Consider the following 17,186-nt stretch of genomic DNA (forward strand, 5'->3'; position numbering starts at 1 on the left):
CACACCAGTCTCCATTCAGGTCCGACCTTAGACTCCGCCTCCTCCAGCAGAGCCAGCGCTGATTGGCCAAAGGCTGGCCAATGCATTCCTATGCGAATGCAGAGACTTAGCAGTGCTGAGTCAGTTTTGCTCAACTACACATCTAATGCACACTCGGCACTGCTACATCAGATGTAGCAATCTGATGTAGCAGAGCCGAGGGTGCACAAGAACCCCTGTGCAAACTCAGTTCATGCTAATAGAATGCATTGGCCAGCGCTGATTGGCCAATGCATTCTATTAGCCCGATGAAGTAGAGCTGAATGTGTGTGCTAAGCACACACATTCAGCACTGCTTCATCACGCCAATACAATGCATTAGCCAGTGCTGATTGGCCAGAGTACGGAATTCGGCCAATCAGCGCTGGCTCTGCTGGAGGAGGCGGAGTCTAAGGTCGGACCTGAATGGAGACTGGTGTGGAGCGATCTTAGACTCCGCCTCCTCCAGCAGAGCCAGCGCTGATTGGTCGAGTTCCGTACTCTGGCCAATCAGCGCTGGCCAATGCATTCTATTAGCCCGATGAAGTAGAGCTGAATGTGTGTGCTTAGCACACACATTCAGCTCTACTTCATCAGGCTAATAGAATACATTGGCCAATCAGCGCTGGCCAATGCATTCTATTAGCTTGATGAAGCAGAGTGTGCACAAGGGTTCAAGCGCACCCTCGGCTCTGATGTAGCAGAGCTGAGGGTGCACAAGGGTTCAAGTGCACCCTCGTCTCTCCTACATCAGAGCCGAGGGTGCGCTTGAACCCTTGTGCAGCCTCGGCTCTGCTACATCAGAGCCGAGGGTGCGCTTGAACCCTTGTACACACTCTGCTTCATCAAGCTAATAGAATGCATTGGCCAGAGTACGGAATTCGGCCAATCAGCGCTGGCCAATGCATTCTATTAGCCCGATGAAGTAGAGCTGAATGTGTGTGCTAAGCACACACATTCAGCACTGCTTCATCACGCCAATACAATGCATTAGCCAGTGCTGATTGGCCAGAGTACGGAATTCGGCCAATCAGCGCTGGCTCTGCTGGAGCAGGCGGAGTCTAAGATCGCTCCACACCAGTCTCCATTCAGGTCCGACCTTAGACTCCGCCTCCTCCAGCAGAGCCAGCGCTGATTGGCCGAATTCCGTACTCTGGCCAATCAGCACTGGCTAATGCATTGTATTGGCGTGATGAAGCAGTGCTGAATGTGTGTGCTTAGCACACACATTCAGCTCTACTTCATCGGGCTAACAGTCCAACATTTACTCCTCTGCAATTGTCAACCTGTATACATTATTCATAGCTCTTCCCTGTCACAGCCTAAATTAGAAATGTGAATATAGAAGCTCAGAGACAGTGCCAGTCTCCTGCTTACATATTTCTAGTCTAGGTTATGACAGGGGAGAACCATAAATAACGCGTACAGACTGCCAATTGCAAAATAGCCAAAGCAATTTGCATTCCTTTGTATAACTGTCTAAATGCCAGAGCAGCACTAGCAAATATATACATGCAAACACAACTGACTCAACACAATTCATCTACTGCATATCTGGACATACTAAGAGGGATTGCAGGGAAATTACATCCACCACAGGCAGAAGAGATCGGGGTAATTATATAGGAAGAGGTGGGGAGATTTAAAAAAATAAAATATATTCCAGCTGTCATATTTAATTTCTTTCTGAGGAAACACACTGTGTATCCACATGGTAGCCAGTCTCAGATTCAGAGTCTACAATATCACTATTAATGTAAATCAGTAGGAGTGAATGTAAACTCCCACCTGGGCATGGTACAGTCTATAGCAATCTGTAGCTTGGCAATAAACACCCACCCCCCCCCCCCAAAAAAAAAAAATAAAAATAAAAATAAAAACGATGAATATCCAGCTGAAAGGTTTAATAATTTCCAAAAAGTATCACAATATCAATTCTAAGGGGGCGTTCACACTACCACCGCTTTCCACCCCGGTGTTTCCGTCCTAAACTCTGGGGAAACTGGACAGGGGACGGCTTGCTGGTGGTCAGCTTTAAAACTTATTCATTTGAATGGGTTTTTAAAGGTAACCGCGAGTGTCCGAATGCAGCCTCTACACCTGGTAACCGTTTTTTGGGTTTTTTTTTTTTTGTTTTTTTTTGCACGGACACAAAGTCTGGACCATGCATGGACTTTGTGTCCATGCAAAAAAAATGAGTACTGGTAAATGAGCTGTTTGGTGCATCCCGGGCATGGCCACAGTTACCAGAGCACCTGATTTCCCCTGTACTGTAATGTGGCATCTGCACTGAAAATCCACAAACATCTTTACTTATAGCTACTTCAATTTTTATATTAGCGGTTGGGGCTTGGTGATGACCACAGTTCTGGCAGGTTTGGTCATACCCCAGATGCACCAAACAACTCACTTGCATAAAAATTAAATGTCGATTTTATTAGCAGTAAGATTGCACGACCATTAACAGCTACTAATTGGGTATGACCTCACCTGTCAGTATATAAGTGGTGTAGAGCTAGTTTTGGTGGCGGTACACTCCCTTTATACATACCTCGTCCTCGTCCAGTGGAAAAGCAGCGAAAGATCACCATGCGCATGTCCAAGCCCTCTTGTATCCAGATTTTATTCATGATGCGGATCATCTGCAAGGTAAGCATGTCCTGCCGGAGGTCATCTCCACACTGAGGAAGGAAATAGACATTACATTAGCCAGCAAAATTTGTAGAGGTATAAAAAGCTGTCATAGCAAGTTACTGTGAAAATGTCCACTATAAACCCTGTTTTTCCACATTCTAGTTTATTGCTTATATTATGGTTATGCATTCCTTGCTGATCTTTAGACTAAGATTATATTTTTATATGAAATGTAAAGATTGAGAGTCCTCAGTAGCTAATACCTTTTTTAATGGTTAACAAAAATCTTTTCATTTCATATCCACTGGCTAATACGGTACAAAGATATATTCTCTTATATTTTTATACTGCTGCTTAACTTTGTTCGGTTGTTTAATTAGGATATTTATTCATTTTCCTTTATTATTATAGTTCTTGGTATTGTTTTATGTGCTGAGATCTACTAATAGGAAAATACTGGTCACTTATAACTTTGGCAGATGGTCAATCTAGTACAGGGGTCAGCAACCTCCGGTACCTGTGCAGAGGTTGGCAAATCAGGCGGAATATTTACTCGGCACAGGGCTCTCTCTAATGTTTAAAACATTGCTGCTCCGTTTAAGTCCCTAGCTCTCATGGACCATGTAAATACATTAGGAGGAATAAGAAAGAATAAGGCATGGCATTCTAGTGCCTGGGCTGTGAGCTGGCCTAGTCAGGGGGCAGCCCTCTATAATTCATTTTTGTACCTGTAAGCAAGTGCAAAAGTAAAGATTGATATGGCAGCTGGACAGATTTGTATGGTTTTATATTAGGGGGGAAAAAAACCCAAACAGGTTATGTAAGGGACATCCTCTGACTCTTCATATGAGGTTTACAGCAGATCATTCTACTGTTCAGCCAAAAGCCCTATCCACCGGAAAATAATCATTTTTGCATAGAAATCAAATTGAAATGGATGTTTAGTCATTCAATTATTTGGTTACTGTTATGGTGTGTGTTGCTGACCGCTGATCTAGCAGATTTTGAGCAGCTTATATGTGGATTCTTACTACTGAAGACTGCACAAAATAGCTACATTAAATTACTGTACATGTCTTGAAGCAATAGATGTCATAACTAGAGATGAGCGAACAGTGTTCGATCGGATATTAGGCTGTTCGGCATGTTCGAATCGAATCGAACACCGCGTGGTAAAGTGCGCCATTACTCGATTCCCCTCCCACCTTCCCTGGCGCCTTTTTTGCTCCAATAACAGCGCAGGGTAGGTGGGACAGGAACTACGACACCGGTGACGTTGAAAAAAGTAGGCAAAACCCATTGGCTGCCGAAAACATGTGACCTCTAATTTAAAAGAACAGCGCCGCCCAGGTTCGCGTCATTCTGAGCTTGCAATTCACCGAGGACGGAGGTTTCCGTCCAGCTAGCTAGGGCTTAGATTCTGGGTAGGCAGGGACAGGCTAGGATAGGAAGGAGAAGACAACCACAACAGCTCTTGTAAGAGCTAAATTCCAGGGAGAAGCTTGTCAGTGTAACGTGGCACTGACGGGCTCAATCGCCGCAACCCAGCTTTCCCAGGATCCTGAATGGAATACACTGTCAGTGTATTCCCGTATACCCGATATATACCCCCGATACCCGTTCCAACGGTGTGCCCCCCCACCTTCACCCCAGAAATACCCTGCAAGTCCCCTAGCAATAGAATTGGGGCTATATACACCCACTATTTTTGCTACTGCCATATAGTGCCAGTTTCTGACTGGTAATTCAAAGAATATATTGGGGTTATAAATACCCTCATTTCTTGCTACTGGTATATAGTGCCATTGTCTGACTGGGAATTCAAAGAATATATTGGGGTTACGTGCACCCACAATTTTTACTACTGGTATACAGTGCCATTGTCTGACTGGGAATTCAAAGAATATATTGGGAATACAAATACCCTCATTTCTTGCTACTGCCATATAGTGCCAGTTTCTGACTGGTAATTCAAAGAATATATTGGGGTTACGTGCACCCACAATTTTTACTACTGGTATACAGTGCCATTGTCTGACTGGGAATTCAAAGAATATATTGGGAATACAAATACCCTCATTTCTTGCTACTGCCATATAGTGCCAGTTTCTGACTGGTAATTCAAAGAATATATTGGGGTTACGTGCACCCACAATTTTTACTACTGGTATACAGTGCCATTGTCTGACTGGGAATTCAAAGAATATATTGGGGTTATAAATACCCTCATTTCTTGCTACTGCCATATAGTGCCAGTTTCTGACTGGTAATTCAAAGAATATATTGGGGTTACGTGCACCCACAATTTTTACTACTGGTATACAGTGCCATTGTCTGACTGGGAATTCAAAGAATATATTGGGAATACAAATACCCTCATTTCTTGCTACTGCCATATAGTGCCAGTTTCTGACTGGTAATTCAAAGAATATATTGGGGTTACGTGCACCCACAATTTTTACTACTGGTATACAGTGCCATTGTCTGACTGGGAATTCAAAGGATATATTGGGGTTATAAATACCCTCATTTCTTGCTACTGCCATATAGTGCCAGTTTCTGACTGGTAATTCAAAGAATATATTGGGGTTACGTGCACCCACAATTTTTACTACTGGTATACAGTGCCATTGTCTGACTGGGAATTCAAAGAATATATTGGGAATACAAATACCCTCATTTCTTGCTACTGCCATATAGTGCCAGTTTCTGACTGGTAATTCAAAGAATATATTGGGGTTACGTGCACCCACAATTTTTACTACTGGTATACAGTGCCATTGTCTGACTGGGAATTCAAAGAATATATTGGGAATACAAATACCCTCATTTCTTGCTACTGCCATATAGTGCCAGTTTCTGACTGGTAATTCAAAGAATATATTGGGGTTACGTGCACCCACAATTTTTACTACTGGTATACAGTGCCATTGTCTGACTGGGAATTCAAAGAATATATTGGGGTTATAAATACCCTCATTTCTTGCTACTGCCATATAGTGCCAGTTTCTGACTGGTAATTCAAAGAATATATTGGGGTTACGTGCACCCACAATTTTTACTACTGGTATACAGTGCCATTGTCTGACTGGGAATTCAAAGAATATATTGGGAATACAAATACCCTCATTTCTTGCTACTGCCATATAGTGCCAGTTTCTGACTGGTAATTCAAAGAATATATTGGGGTTACGTGCACCCACAATTTTTACTACTGGTATACAGTGCCATTGTCTGACTGGGAATTCAAAGAATATATTGGGGTTATAAATACCCTCATTTCTTGCTACTGGTATATAGTGCCATTGTCTGACTGGGAATTCAAAGAATATATTGGGGTTACGTGCACCCACAATTTTTACTACTGGTATACAGTGCCATTGTCTGACTGGGAATTCAAAGAATATATTGGGGTTATAAATACCCTCATTTCTTGCTACTGGTATATAGTGCCATTGTCTGACTGGGAATTCAAAGAATATATTGGGGTTACGTGCACCCACAATTTTTACTACTGGTATACAGTGCCATTGTCTGACTGGGAATTCAAAGAATATATTGGGGTTATAAATACCCTCATTTCTTGCTACTGCCATATAGTGCCAGTTTCTGACTGGTAATTCAAAGAATATATTGGGGTTACGTGCACTCACAATTTTTACTACTGGTATACAGTGCCATTGTCTGACTGGGAATTCAAAGAATATATTGGGAATACAAATACCCTCATTTCTTGCTACTGCCATATAGTGCCAGTTTCTGACTGGTAATTCAAAGAATATATTGGGGTTACGTGCACCCACAATTTTTACTACTGGTATACAGTGCCATTGTCTGACTGGGAATTCAAAGAATATATTGGGGTTATAAATACCCTCATTTCTTGCTACTGCCATATAGTGCCAGTTTCTGACTGGGAATTCAAAGAATATATTGGGGTTACGTGCACCCACAATTTTTACTACTGGTATACAGTGCCATTGTCTGACTGGGAATTCAAAGAATATATTGGGGTTATAAATACCCTCATTTCTTGCTACCGCCATATAGTGCCAGTTTCTGACTGGTAATTCAAAGAATATATTGGGGTTACGTGCACCCACAATTTTTACTACTGGTATACAGTGCCATTGTCTGACTGGGAATTCAAAGAATATATTGGGAATACAAATACCCTCATTTCTTGCTACTGCCATATAGTGCCAGTTTCTGACTGGTAATTCAAAGAATATATTGGGGTTATGTGCACCCACAATTTTTACTACTGGTATACAGTGCCAATTTCTAACTAGGAATTCAAAATGCGCAAGGCTCCCGGAAAGGGACGTGGACGAGGCCGTGGGCGAGGTCGGGGGAATGGTTCTGGGGAGCAAGGTAGCAGTGAAGCCACAGGGCGTCCCGTGCCTACTCCTGTGGGGCAGCAAGCATTGCGCCACTCCACAGTGCCAGGGTTGCTTGCCACATTAACTAAACTGCAGGGTACAAACCTTAGTAGGCCCGAGAACCAGGAACAGGTCTTGCAATGGCTGTCAGAGAACGCTTACAGCACATTGTCCAGCAGCCAGTCAGACTCTGCCTCCTCTCCTCCTATTACCCAACAGTCTTGTCTTCCTTCCTCCCAAAATTCCGAAGCTTTACAGAACAATAACCCAAACTGTCCCTGCTCCCCAGAGCTGTTCTCCGCTCCTTTCATTGTCCCTCAACCTGCCTCTCCACGTCACGATTCCACGAACCTAACAGAGGAGCATCTGTGTCCAGATGCTCAAACACTAGAGTCTCCTCCATCTCCGTTCGATTTGGTGGTGGATGACCAGCAACCCACCCTCATCGACGATGATGTGACGCAGTTGCCGTCAGGGCATCCAGTTGACCGGCGCATTGTGCGGGAGGAGGAGATGAGACAGGAGTTGGAAGAGGAAGTGGTGGATGATGAGGACACTGACCCGACCTGGACAGGGGGGATGTCAAGCGGGGAAAGTAGTGTGGATGTTGAGGCAGGTGCAGCACCAAAAAGGGTAGCTAGAGGCAGAGGCAGAGGTCAGCAGCTTAGGCGAAGCCAGGCCACACCCGGAATCTCCCAAGATGTTCCAGTTCGTACCCAGCCCCGAAAAACTCCCACCTCGAGGGCACGTTTCTCGAAGGTGTGGAGTTTTTTCAAGGAATGCGCCGAGGACAGATATAGTGTTGTCTGCACAATTTGCCTCTCGAAATTGATTAGGGGCTCTGAGAAGAGCAACCTGTCCACCACTTCAATGCGCCGTCATTTGGAATCCAAGCACTGGAATCAGTGGCAGGCAGCAACGGCAGGACAAAGGCCGCCTGCCGTTCACGCCACTGCCACTGCCTCTGCCTCTGCCACTGCCACTGCCACTGCTGACTGTGCTGGCGATGCACTCCAGAGGACGAGCCAGGACACCACTTCATCTGCCTCCGCCACTTTGTTGACTTCTCCCTCATCCTCCCCTGTTCCTGTCTTATCTCCTTCTCCTGCACCATCAAAGGCACCATCAGGCGCTTCTTTACAACAACCCACCATCTCTCAGACATTGGAGCGGCGGCAGAAATACACTGCTAACCACCCACACGCGCAAGCCTTGAACGCCAACATCGCTAAACTGCTGGCCCAGGAGATGTTGGCGTTCCGGCTTGTTGAAACTCCCGCCTTCCTGGACCTGATGGCAACTGCGGCACCTCGCTATGCCGTCCCTAGCCGTCACTACTTCTCCCGGTGTGCCGTCCCCGCCTTGCACCAGCACGTGTCACTCAACATCAGGCGGGCCCTTAGTTCCGCGCTTTGCACAAAGGTCCACTTGACCACCGACGCGTGGACAAGTGCATGCGGACAGGGACGCTACATTTCACTGACGGCACACTGGGTGAATGTAGTTGAGGCTGGGACTGCTTCCCAAACTGGCCCGGTGTACCTCGTCTCCCCGCCTAACATTCCTGGCAGGGACACGAGAAGAACACCCCCCTCCTCCTCCTCCTCTACCGCCTCCTCCTCCTCTACCGCCTCCTCCTCCGCCACCGCCTCCTCCTCCGCCACCGCCTCCTCCTCCGCCACCGCCTCCTCCTCCGCTGTTAGATTGACCCCAGCTACGAGTTGGAAACGTTGCAGCACTGGCGTTGGTAGACGTCAGCAGGCTGTGCTGAAGCTGATCAGCTTGGGGGACAGACAGCACACTGCCTCCGAGGTGAGGGATGCCCTCCTCGATGAGACGGCAATATGGTTTGAGCCGCTGCACCTGGGCCCAGGCATGGTCGTTTGTGATAACGGCCGGAACCTGGTAGCAGCTCTGGAGCTTGCCGGACTCCAACATGTTCCATGCCTGGCCCACGTCTTCAACCTAGTGGTGCAACGTTTCCTAAAGAGCTACCCCAATGTTCCAGAGCTACTGGTGAAAGTGCGGCGCATGTGCACCCACTTTCGCAAGTCGACAGTAGCCGCTGCTAGCTTAAAATCTCTCCAGCAACGCCTGCATGTGCCACAACACCGGCTTTTGTGCGACGTCCCCACACGCTGGAACTCAACGTTTCAGATGTTGAATAGAGTGGTTGAGCAGCAGAGACCTTTGATGGAATACCAGCTACAAAACCCTAGGGTGCCACAAAGTCAGCTGCCTCAGTTTCACATCCATGAGTGGCCATGGATGAGAGACCTTTGTGACATCCTACGGGTCTTTGAGGAGTCCACAAGGAGGGTGAGCTCTGAGGATGCGATGGTGAGCCTTACAATCCCGCTCTTGTGTGTTCTGAGAGAATCCCTGATTGACATCAGGGATAACTCAGATCACACAGAGGAGTTAGGGATAGCATCCGATCCGTCACAGCTGGAGAGTAGGTCCACACATCTGTCCGCTTCACTGCGTTTAATGGAGGAGGAGGAGGAGGAGGAGGAGGAGGAAGAAGAGTTGTCCGATGATGTGATGGTGATACAGGAGGCTTCCGGGCAACTTCGAATCGTCCCATTGTTGCAGCGCGGATGGGTAGACATGGAGGATGAGGAGGAAATGGAGATTGAACTTTCCGGTGGGGCCAGAGGAGTCATGCCAACTAACACTGTGGCAGACATGGCTGAGTTCATGTTGGGGTGCTTTACAACCGACAAGCGTATTGTCAAAATCATGGAGGACAACCAGTACTGGATCTTTGCTATCCTTGACCCCCGGTATAAAAACAACATCTCGTCTTTTATTCCGGTAGAGGGGAGGGCCAATCGCATCAATGCTTGCCACAGGCAATTGGTGCAGAATATGATGGAGATGTTTCCAGCATGTGACGTTGGCGGCAGGGAGGGCAGTTCCTCCAGTAGGCAACCAAGTTCTCACCGGTCCACACAAACGAGGGGCACACTGTCTAAGGTCTGGGACACCTTGATGGCACCCCCTCGCCAAAGTGCCACCACGGAGGGTCCTAGTGTCACCAGGCGTGAGAAGTATAGGCGCATGTTGCGGGAATACCTTTCCGACCACAGCCCTGTCCTCTCCGACCCCTCTGCGCCCTACACGTATTGGGTGTCGAAGTTGGACCTGTGGCTTGAACTTGCCCTATATGCCTTGGAGGTGCTGTCCTGTCCTGCCGCCAGCGTCCTATCTGAGAGGGTGTTCAGTGCAGCCGGTGGCATCATCACTGACAAGCGCACCCGTCTGTCAGCTGAGAGTGCCGACCGGCTCACTTTGATAAAAATGAACCACCACTGGGTAGAGCCGTCATTTTTGTGCCCACCTGTGTAAAGCACCCCAACATGAAACTCCATGTCTGTACTCAACCGCTCCAATTCCTCCGCATCCTCATACTCATCCACCATAAGCGTTGCACAATTCTGCTAATACTAGGCTCCCTCCACCCTGATTTCCCCCAACTCTGCTGGTTAGAGGCTCCCTCCACCATGAATTGGTCCAAACTGGGCTGTTTAGCGGCTCCCTCCACCATGAATTGGTCCAAACTGGGGTTTTTAGAGGCTCCCTCCACCATGAATTGGTCCAAACTGGGGTTTTTAGAGGCTCCCTCCACCATGAATTAGTCCAAACTGGGGGTTTTTAGAGGCTCCCTCCACCATGAATTTGCCCAAACTGGGCTGTTTAGAGGCTCCCTCCACCATGAATTGGTCCAAACTGGGGTTTTTAGGGGCTCCCTCCACCATGAATTTCCCAAAACTTGGCTGTTTAGAGGCTCCCTCCACCATTAATTGGTCCAAACTGGGCTGGTTAGAGGCTCCCTCCACCATGAATTTGCCCAAACTGGGCTGTTTAGAGGCTCCCTCCACCATGAATTGGTCCAAACTGGGTTTTTTAGAGGCTCCCTCCACCATGAATTGGTCCAAACTGGGCTGGTTAGAGGCTCCCTCCACCATGAATTTCCCAAAACTTGGCTGTTTAGAGGCTCCCTCCACCATTAATTGGTCCAAACTGGGCTGGTTAGAGGCTCCCTCCACCATGAATTTGCCCAAACTGGGCTGTTTAGAGGCTCCCTCCACCATGAATTGGTCCAAACTGGGGTTTTTAGGGGCTCCCTCCACCATGAATTTCCCAAAACTTGGCTGTTTAGAGGCTCCCTCCACCATTAATTGGTCCAAACTGGGCTGGTTAGAGGCTCCCTCCACCATGAATTTGCCCAAACTGGGCTGGTTAGAGGCTCCCTCCACCATGAATTGGTCCAAACTGGGTTTTTTAGAGGCTCCCTCCACCATGAATTGGTCCAAACTTGGCTGTTTAGAGGCTCCCTCCACCATTAATTGGTCCAAACTGGGCTGTTTAGAGGCTCCCTCCACCATGAATTTGCCCAAACTGGGCTGGTTAGAGGCTCCCTCCACCATGAATTGGTCCAAACTGGGTTTTTTAGAGGCTCCCTCCACCATGAATTTGCCCAAACTGGGCTGGTTAGAGGCTCCCTCCACCATGAATTGGTCCAAACTGGGGTGGTTAGAGGCTCCCTCCACCATTAATTGGTCCAAACTGGGCTGTTTAGAGGCTCCCTCCACCATGAATTTGCCCAAACTGGGCTGGTTAGAGGCTCCCTCCACCATGAATTGGTCCAAACTGGGCTGGTTAGAGGCTCCCTCCACCATGAATTTGCCCAAACTGGGCTGTTTAGAGGCTCCCTCCACCATGAATTGGTCCAAACTGGGGTTTTTAGGGGCTCCCTCCACCATGAATTTCCCAAAACTTGGCTGTTTAGAGGCTCCCTTCACCATTAATTGGTCCAAACTGGGCTGGTTAGAGGCTCCCTCCACCATGAATTTGCCCAAACTGGGCTGTTTAGAGGCTCCCTCCACCATGAATTGGTCCAAACTGGGTTTTTTAGAGGCTCCCTCCACCATGAATTGGTCCAAACTGGGCTGTTTAGAGGCTCCCTCCACCATGAATTTGCCCAAACTGGGCTGTTTAGAGGCTCCCTCCACCATGAATTTGCCCAAACTGGGCTGGTTAGAGGCTCCCTCCACCATTAATTGGTCCAAACTGGGCTGTTTAGAGGCTCCCTCCACCATGAATTTGCCCAAACTGGGCTGGTTAGAGGCTCCCTCCACCATGAATTGGTCCAAACTGGGCTGGTTAGAGGCTCCCTCCACCATGAATTTCCCAAAACTTGGCTGTTTAGAGGCTCCCTCCACCATGAATTGGTCCAAACTGGGTTTTTTTAGAGGCTCCCTCCACCATGAATTGGTCCAAACTGGGTTTTTTAGAGGCTCCCTCCACCATGAATTGGTCCAAACTGGGTTTTTTAGAGGCTCCCTCCACCATGAATTGGTCCAAACTGGGTTTTTTAGAGGCTCCCTCCACCATGAATTGGTCCAAACTTGGCTGTTTAGAGGCTCCCTCCACCATTAATTGGTCCAAACTGGGCTGGTTAGAGGCTCCCTCCACCATGAATTGGTCCAAACTGGGTTTTTTAGAGGCTCCCTCCACCATGAATTTGCCCAAACTGGGCTGGTTAGAGGCTCCCTCCACCATGAATTGGTCCAAACTGGGGTTTTTAGAGGCTCCCTCCACCATGAATTTGCCCAAACTGGGGTGTTTAGAGGCTCCCTCCACCATGAATTTGCCCAAACTCTGCTGGTTAGAGGCTCAATCCACCCTGATTTTCAAAACAAATGTTGGTGCCAACCTCAACTTACTACAAGGGCCAAATTCACTGCTGGTGACAAGCTCTCCTCACTGCAAGTGCCAAATACACATGTTTCAAGGTGTTTTCCTACTGTCAGAGAGGTGGTATTGAGTGTGTAAAGTGTGTAGTTGTTAGGCTGTGATGTTGGGGTAATAGAGGGTCTTTGGTGTGTTAGATGCCCCCAGACATGCTTCCCCTGCTGTCCCAGTGTCATTCCAGAGGTGTTGGCATCATTTCCTGGGGTGTCATAGTGGACTTGGTGACCCTCCAGACACGGATTTGGGTTTCCCCCTTAACGAGTATCTGTTCCCCATAGACTATAATGGGGTTCGAAACCCGTTCGAACACACGAACATTGAGCGGCTGTTCGAATCGAATTTCGAACCTCGAACATTTTAGTGTTCGCTCATCTCTAGTCATAACAAACCAGAGCTATAGCTAGGATTATTTTTTTTGCTGTGACAAAGATACAGTTTACTGCCCATGCCCTGGTTACTGTAGGTACAACAGTACATAAATGAGGACGTTCTGATCCTGCTTTGAGTCATTACAATTGTCTCCCACAATAAGGAAATGATAATGCTAAAGTGCAATGCCTTCAAATAGTCCGTTAACAATAATATAAAAAAAATCAAGGCTGCCTCTACATATAACCTTGGCCACAATAAGGAAATAAAGACACAGAGGCAGGATTGAAAGATAAAAGATATAAACAGGTTTCTGCAGAAATTCATTTATAGTTAAACCCTTGCCCTGCGAGCCACGTATCTATACGTCCTCCCTGGGGGCCCCCCCGGATGGAATATCATACGCATTAAAACGCGGTTATCTAGGGGCAACACAGTGGCTCAGCGGTTAGCACTGCAGCCCTGGAGTCCTGGGTTCGAATCCCACCAGGAACAACATCTGCAAGGAGTTTGTTTGTTCTCCCCGTGTTTGTGTGGATTTCCTCCCATTCTACAAAAGACATACTGATAGGAAAGTAAATGTACATTGTGACCCCTATATGGGGCTCACAATCTACATTAAAAAAAAAACAAAAAAAAAAACTGTTGGCTAAGAAACCACACAAACCCCATAGACTATAAAGGGGTCCATGTGTTTTCTGTGCGATGTCCGCATGAATCATGCTCGGAGAAAAGTGCTCCAGCAATCAGCATTTTATCCTCTTGCAAGAGGATACATTATTTTTTTTGTGGCATAAAATGTGTAGTACTATAAGTTTTGTGTCCAATTGATATGAACTTCTTAATCTTTGTTCATTCTGCCCATTGCCAAGTTGTAGACAGATACCTTAAATATAATAGGTATATTATCTCCGAGTGGATCCACATTCTGGAAGGTAAGTTTCAGCGGCACGGCATTTGAGTTGAAGTGTGAGCAGCCCTGATAAAAACAAATACACAATAAATGATCAATGACAGATATTAACAGATTGCCTGCTTTATTTCTATTAAATCTACCAGATTACACTTCAGATATAACCATATAATATAATAACCAGGTCGTTTAAAACACTATACACAATTTTTACCGGTTTTTGAAACAAGTCTTTGAAAATGGATCTTATGATATTCACTATGCACATAACTTTTTTTTTTTATCAATAGTCGTAACATTAAAAAAAACTTGTTGCAGGTAAACGACAGACAACAAAACAGTATCAGCAAAATTCCCATAGAGAGAGTAACAAAGAATACTTCAACAACCAGAATGAAAGAACTTGTGTTTCCTAAGCTCTGTTAGGCACAGTTCAGGACATATGTATGACTATTTGTACACAAAGTCAGAATGAATGAACATAATTCACGTGACTTTTTCTATATTCAAAAGCTCACTGACCTACATGACTAAAGCTATGGAAATTACCTGAGGCACAATCCCTTTTACAACAAGGCTAGGGCTTAGTGGGAGTCGACACGATCCATTCACTGAGAAGAAATGCTTGACATCTTCTAACCCATTTTTTAGGATTTCCTATACAAAAGATCATAATTATTCATAATATGTGAAGCTGTTACTATAAAACCTCGAAAAATAAGGAAAAAAACTTCCAGCAATATACATCAAGCTCATATCACATAAGCCTGGTAATCCATCAATAAATTTAGAGATATGACGGAAGAGACAATAACCAAACCAACACACTTACAGGTCTGGATGATGGCGCTCCCTCTCGGACCTTCTGCGCTAATTTAGTCAATGTGTTCACCAGCCAGCACTGACGGTCAAACTCTTCCCTCAGACCTTTCCCGCAACAGCACAGAAGAGCGGCGAGCAAGTACTGATAGCGAATACTGAACTGAGAATCCTTCAGACAGTCTTTTAGCAGCCTAGGATATATATAAATCTTCATTAAAATACTTGTATGTTCTGACAAAAACAAATCCATGTCATATACAGGTTTGTTTCCCCTCCATTTATTTTGGACCCCTTATGTCTTATTTAATACTTTTGTTTACCCTTGCTCAGCCCCTCTTACTTCATCTTTTATTGCATTCTACTTTTGGTCAGTAGCGTGATGTAATGCCGTGTTTCTCACTATCACGTTTATTGCAGTGTCCTGAATGGCATTACAATACTTATTTTCCACTGATATGGATTCTGGATTTTAGGTTCTCCTCTAAGATATGCTATCATACCAGCTGCCACTCAGTTTCATGGAATAGCGATGTCGGAAAATACCTGTTTTTTTAGGATATGTAGCAGTATGTACAGGAATGTTCCAGCGTAAAACAACAAAATATACAAGTTCACCTGTCTATCTGACCAGGGATCCAGCAGTTTCTGCATTTGGGTTCCTTGTTGTATCTGACTTTTGGCTCACACATGAGAAATACAGCCAGTCAGGTGCTGAGAGGTGATGTACGGTTCAAACAACATTTCTCAGCTCCATTCATGTATGGATTAAAGAAATTAAAGGGATTCTATCATTAGAATCCCATTTTAAGCTAAACCCACATTGGACTAGCCTTAAGAAAGGCTACTCTACCCCTACCCTTAGATGTCTTCTCCGTGCCGCCTTTCCATAGATATCCCGGTTTTCATCCACATGCTAATTAGTTTTCTCGCAGTGACAGGACAAGGAAGAGGCGGAGGAGCTAAACGAGAAGGCGGTGGCGCTGGATAGTTTTCTTGCAAAACTGGGGACGCCCTCAGTGCCGTCTGAGCGCTGGGGACCGCCCTCAGTGCTGCATGAAAACTAATTAGCATATGGACGAAAACCAGGATATACAAGGAATGGTGGCGTGGAGAAGATATCTAAAGGTAGGGGAAGAATAGCCTTTCTTAAGGCTATTCCAACATGGGTTTAGCTTAAAACAGGATTGTAATGATAGAATCCCTTTAACAAAGACCAGGGACACAAACAAAGATCATCTCCTGGATTCCTGGCCGAATGGAGAGGTTGGCTCTTTTGATGACATTTTGTATTAATTTTAAAGCAAAATGAAGTAGAAAAATAATTACTTGAAACACCCCTTTAAATTGAGCGGAGTAAGGGTGCATTCACACTGAGTAAACGCTAGCTTATTCTGAACGTAAAACACGTTCAGAATAAGCGGCGTCTAAAGCAGCTCCATTCATTTCTATGGGAGCGGGGATACGAGCGCTCCCCATAGAAATGAATGGGCTGCTTCTTTCACTCCGTGCAGTCCCATTGAAGTGAATGGGAAGTGCCGGCGTGTACGCTCCGGCATGAGCAGAGCTTACCGTACACGCCGGCACTCCCCATTCACTTCAATGGGACTGCACGGAGTGAAAGAAGCAGCCCATTGATTTCTATGGGGAGCGCTCGTATCCCCGCTCCCATAGAAATGAATGGAGCGGCTTTAGACGCCGCTTATTCTGAACGTGTTTTACGTTCAGAATAAGCTAGCGTTTACTCAGTGTGAATTCACCCTAAGGGTGCATTCAGACTACGTAACGCCGGGCGTGTATGAGAGCCGTACACGCCGGCATTACGGCAGACTGCCGAACACTTCCCATTCACTTCAATGGGAGCGCTCGTAAACGCCGCTGTTACGAGCGCTCCCATTGAAGTGAATGGGAAGTGTTCGGCAGTCTGCCGTAATGCCGGCGTGTACGGCTCTCATACACGCCCGGCGTTACGTAGTCTGAATGCACCCTTAACTCTATAAATACATGAATTTACGTAAAATAATCATTCAGACCCAGTAGCATGGAAAGAGATATTAAAACATAAATCTATAGAGAAGAAATTAATAACATACCAGAAAAAGTAGTGGGTGATCCTTAAGTCACAGATGGCTCTTTTCAGTAGGAACCTCACAAGTGGGCTATCTAGATAGCATTCATACTTCAAAGCCTGATAAGGGAAGATATGGGATAAATAAGCAAATTATTTTATTAGGCCTCATTTACACAGCACACAACTTGCTCATTTTCGGGTCATGTGCTGCATATGGTTG

General features: G+C 46.1%; 1 protein-coding gene across 1 annotated transcript in view; it reads right to left on the minus strand.

The window, feature by feature from the left end:
- The window catches only part of PIK3C2B (phosphatidylinositol-4-phosphate 3-kinase catalytic subunit type 2 beta), a 109,399-nt gene that overhangs the window by 24,346 nt on the left and 67,867 nt on the right, over positions 1-17,186 (minus strand). The window contains exons 18-22 of the mRNA XM_075264102.1: positions 16,989-17,083; positions 14,909-15,089; positions 14,626-14,733; positions 14,050-14,142; positions 2,570-2,699 (exon numbers count right to left, since the gene is read on the minus strand). Of these exons, the coding sequence (XP_075120203.1) occupies positions 2,570-2,699; positions 14,050-14,142; positions 14,626-14,733; positions 14,909-15,089; positions 16,989-17,083 (607 nt within the window). The remainder of the gene's footprint in view (positions 1-2,569; positions 2,700-14,049; positions 14,143-14,625; positions 14,734-14,908; positions 15,090-16,988; positions 17,084-17,186) is intronic.

This window comes from Leptodactylus fuscus, chromosome 2 (assembly GCF_031893055.1).
Source record: "Leptodactylus fuscus isolate aLepFus1 chromosome 2, aLepFus1.hap2, whole genome shotgun sequence".
Lineage (NCBI taxonomy): Eukaryota > Metazoa > Chordata > Amphibia > Anura > Leptodactylidae > Leptodactylus > Leptodactylus fuscus.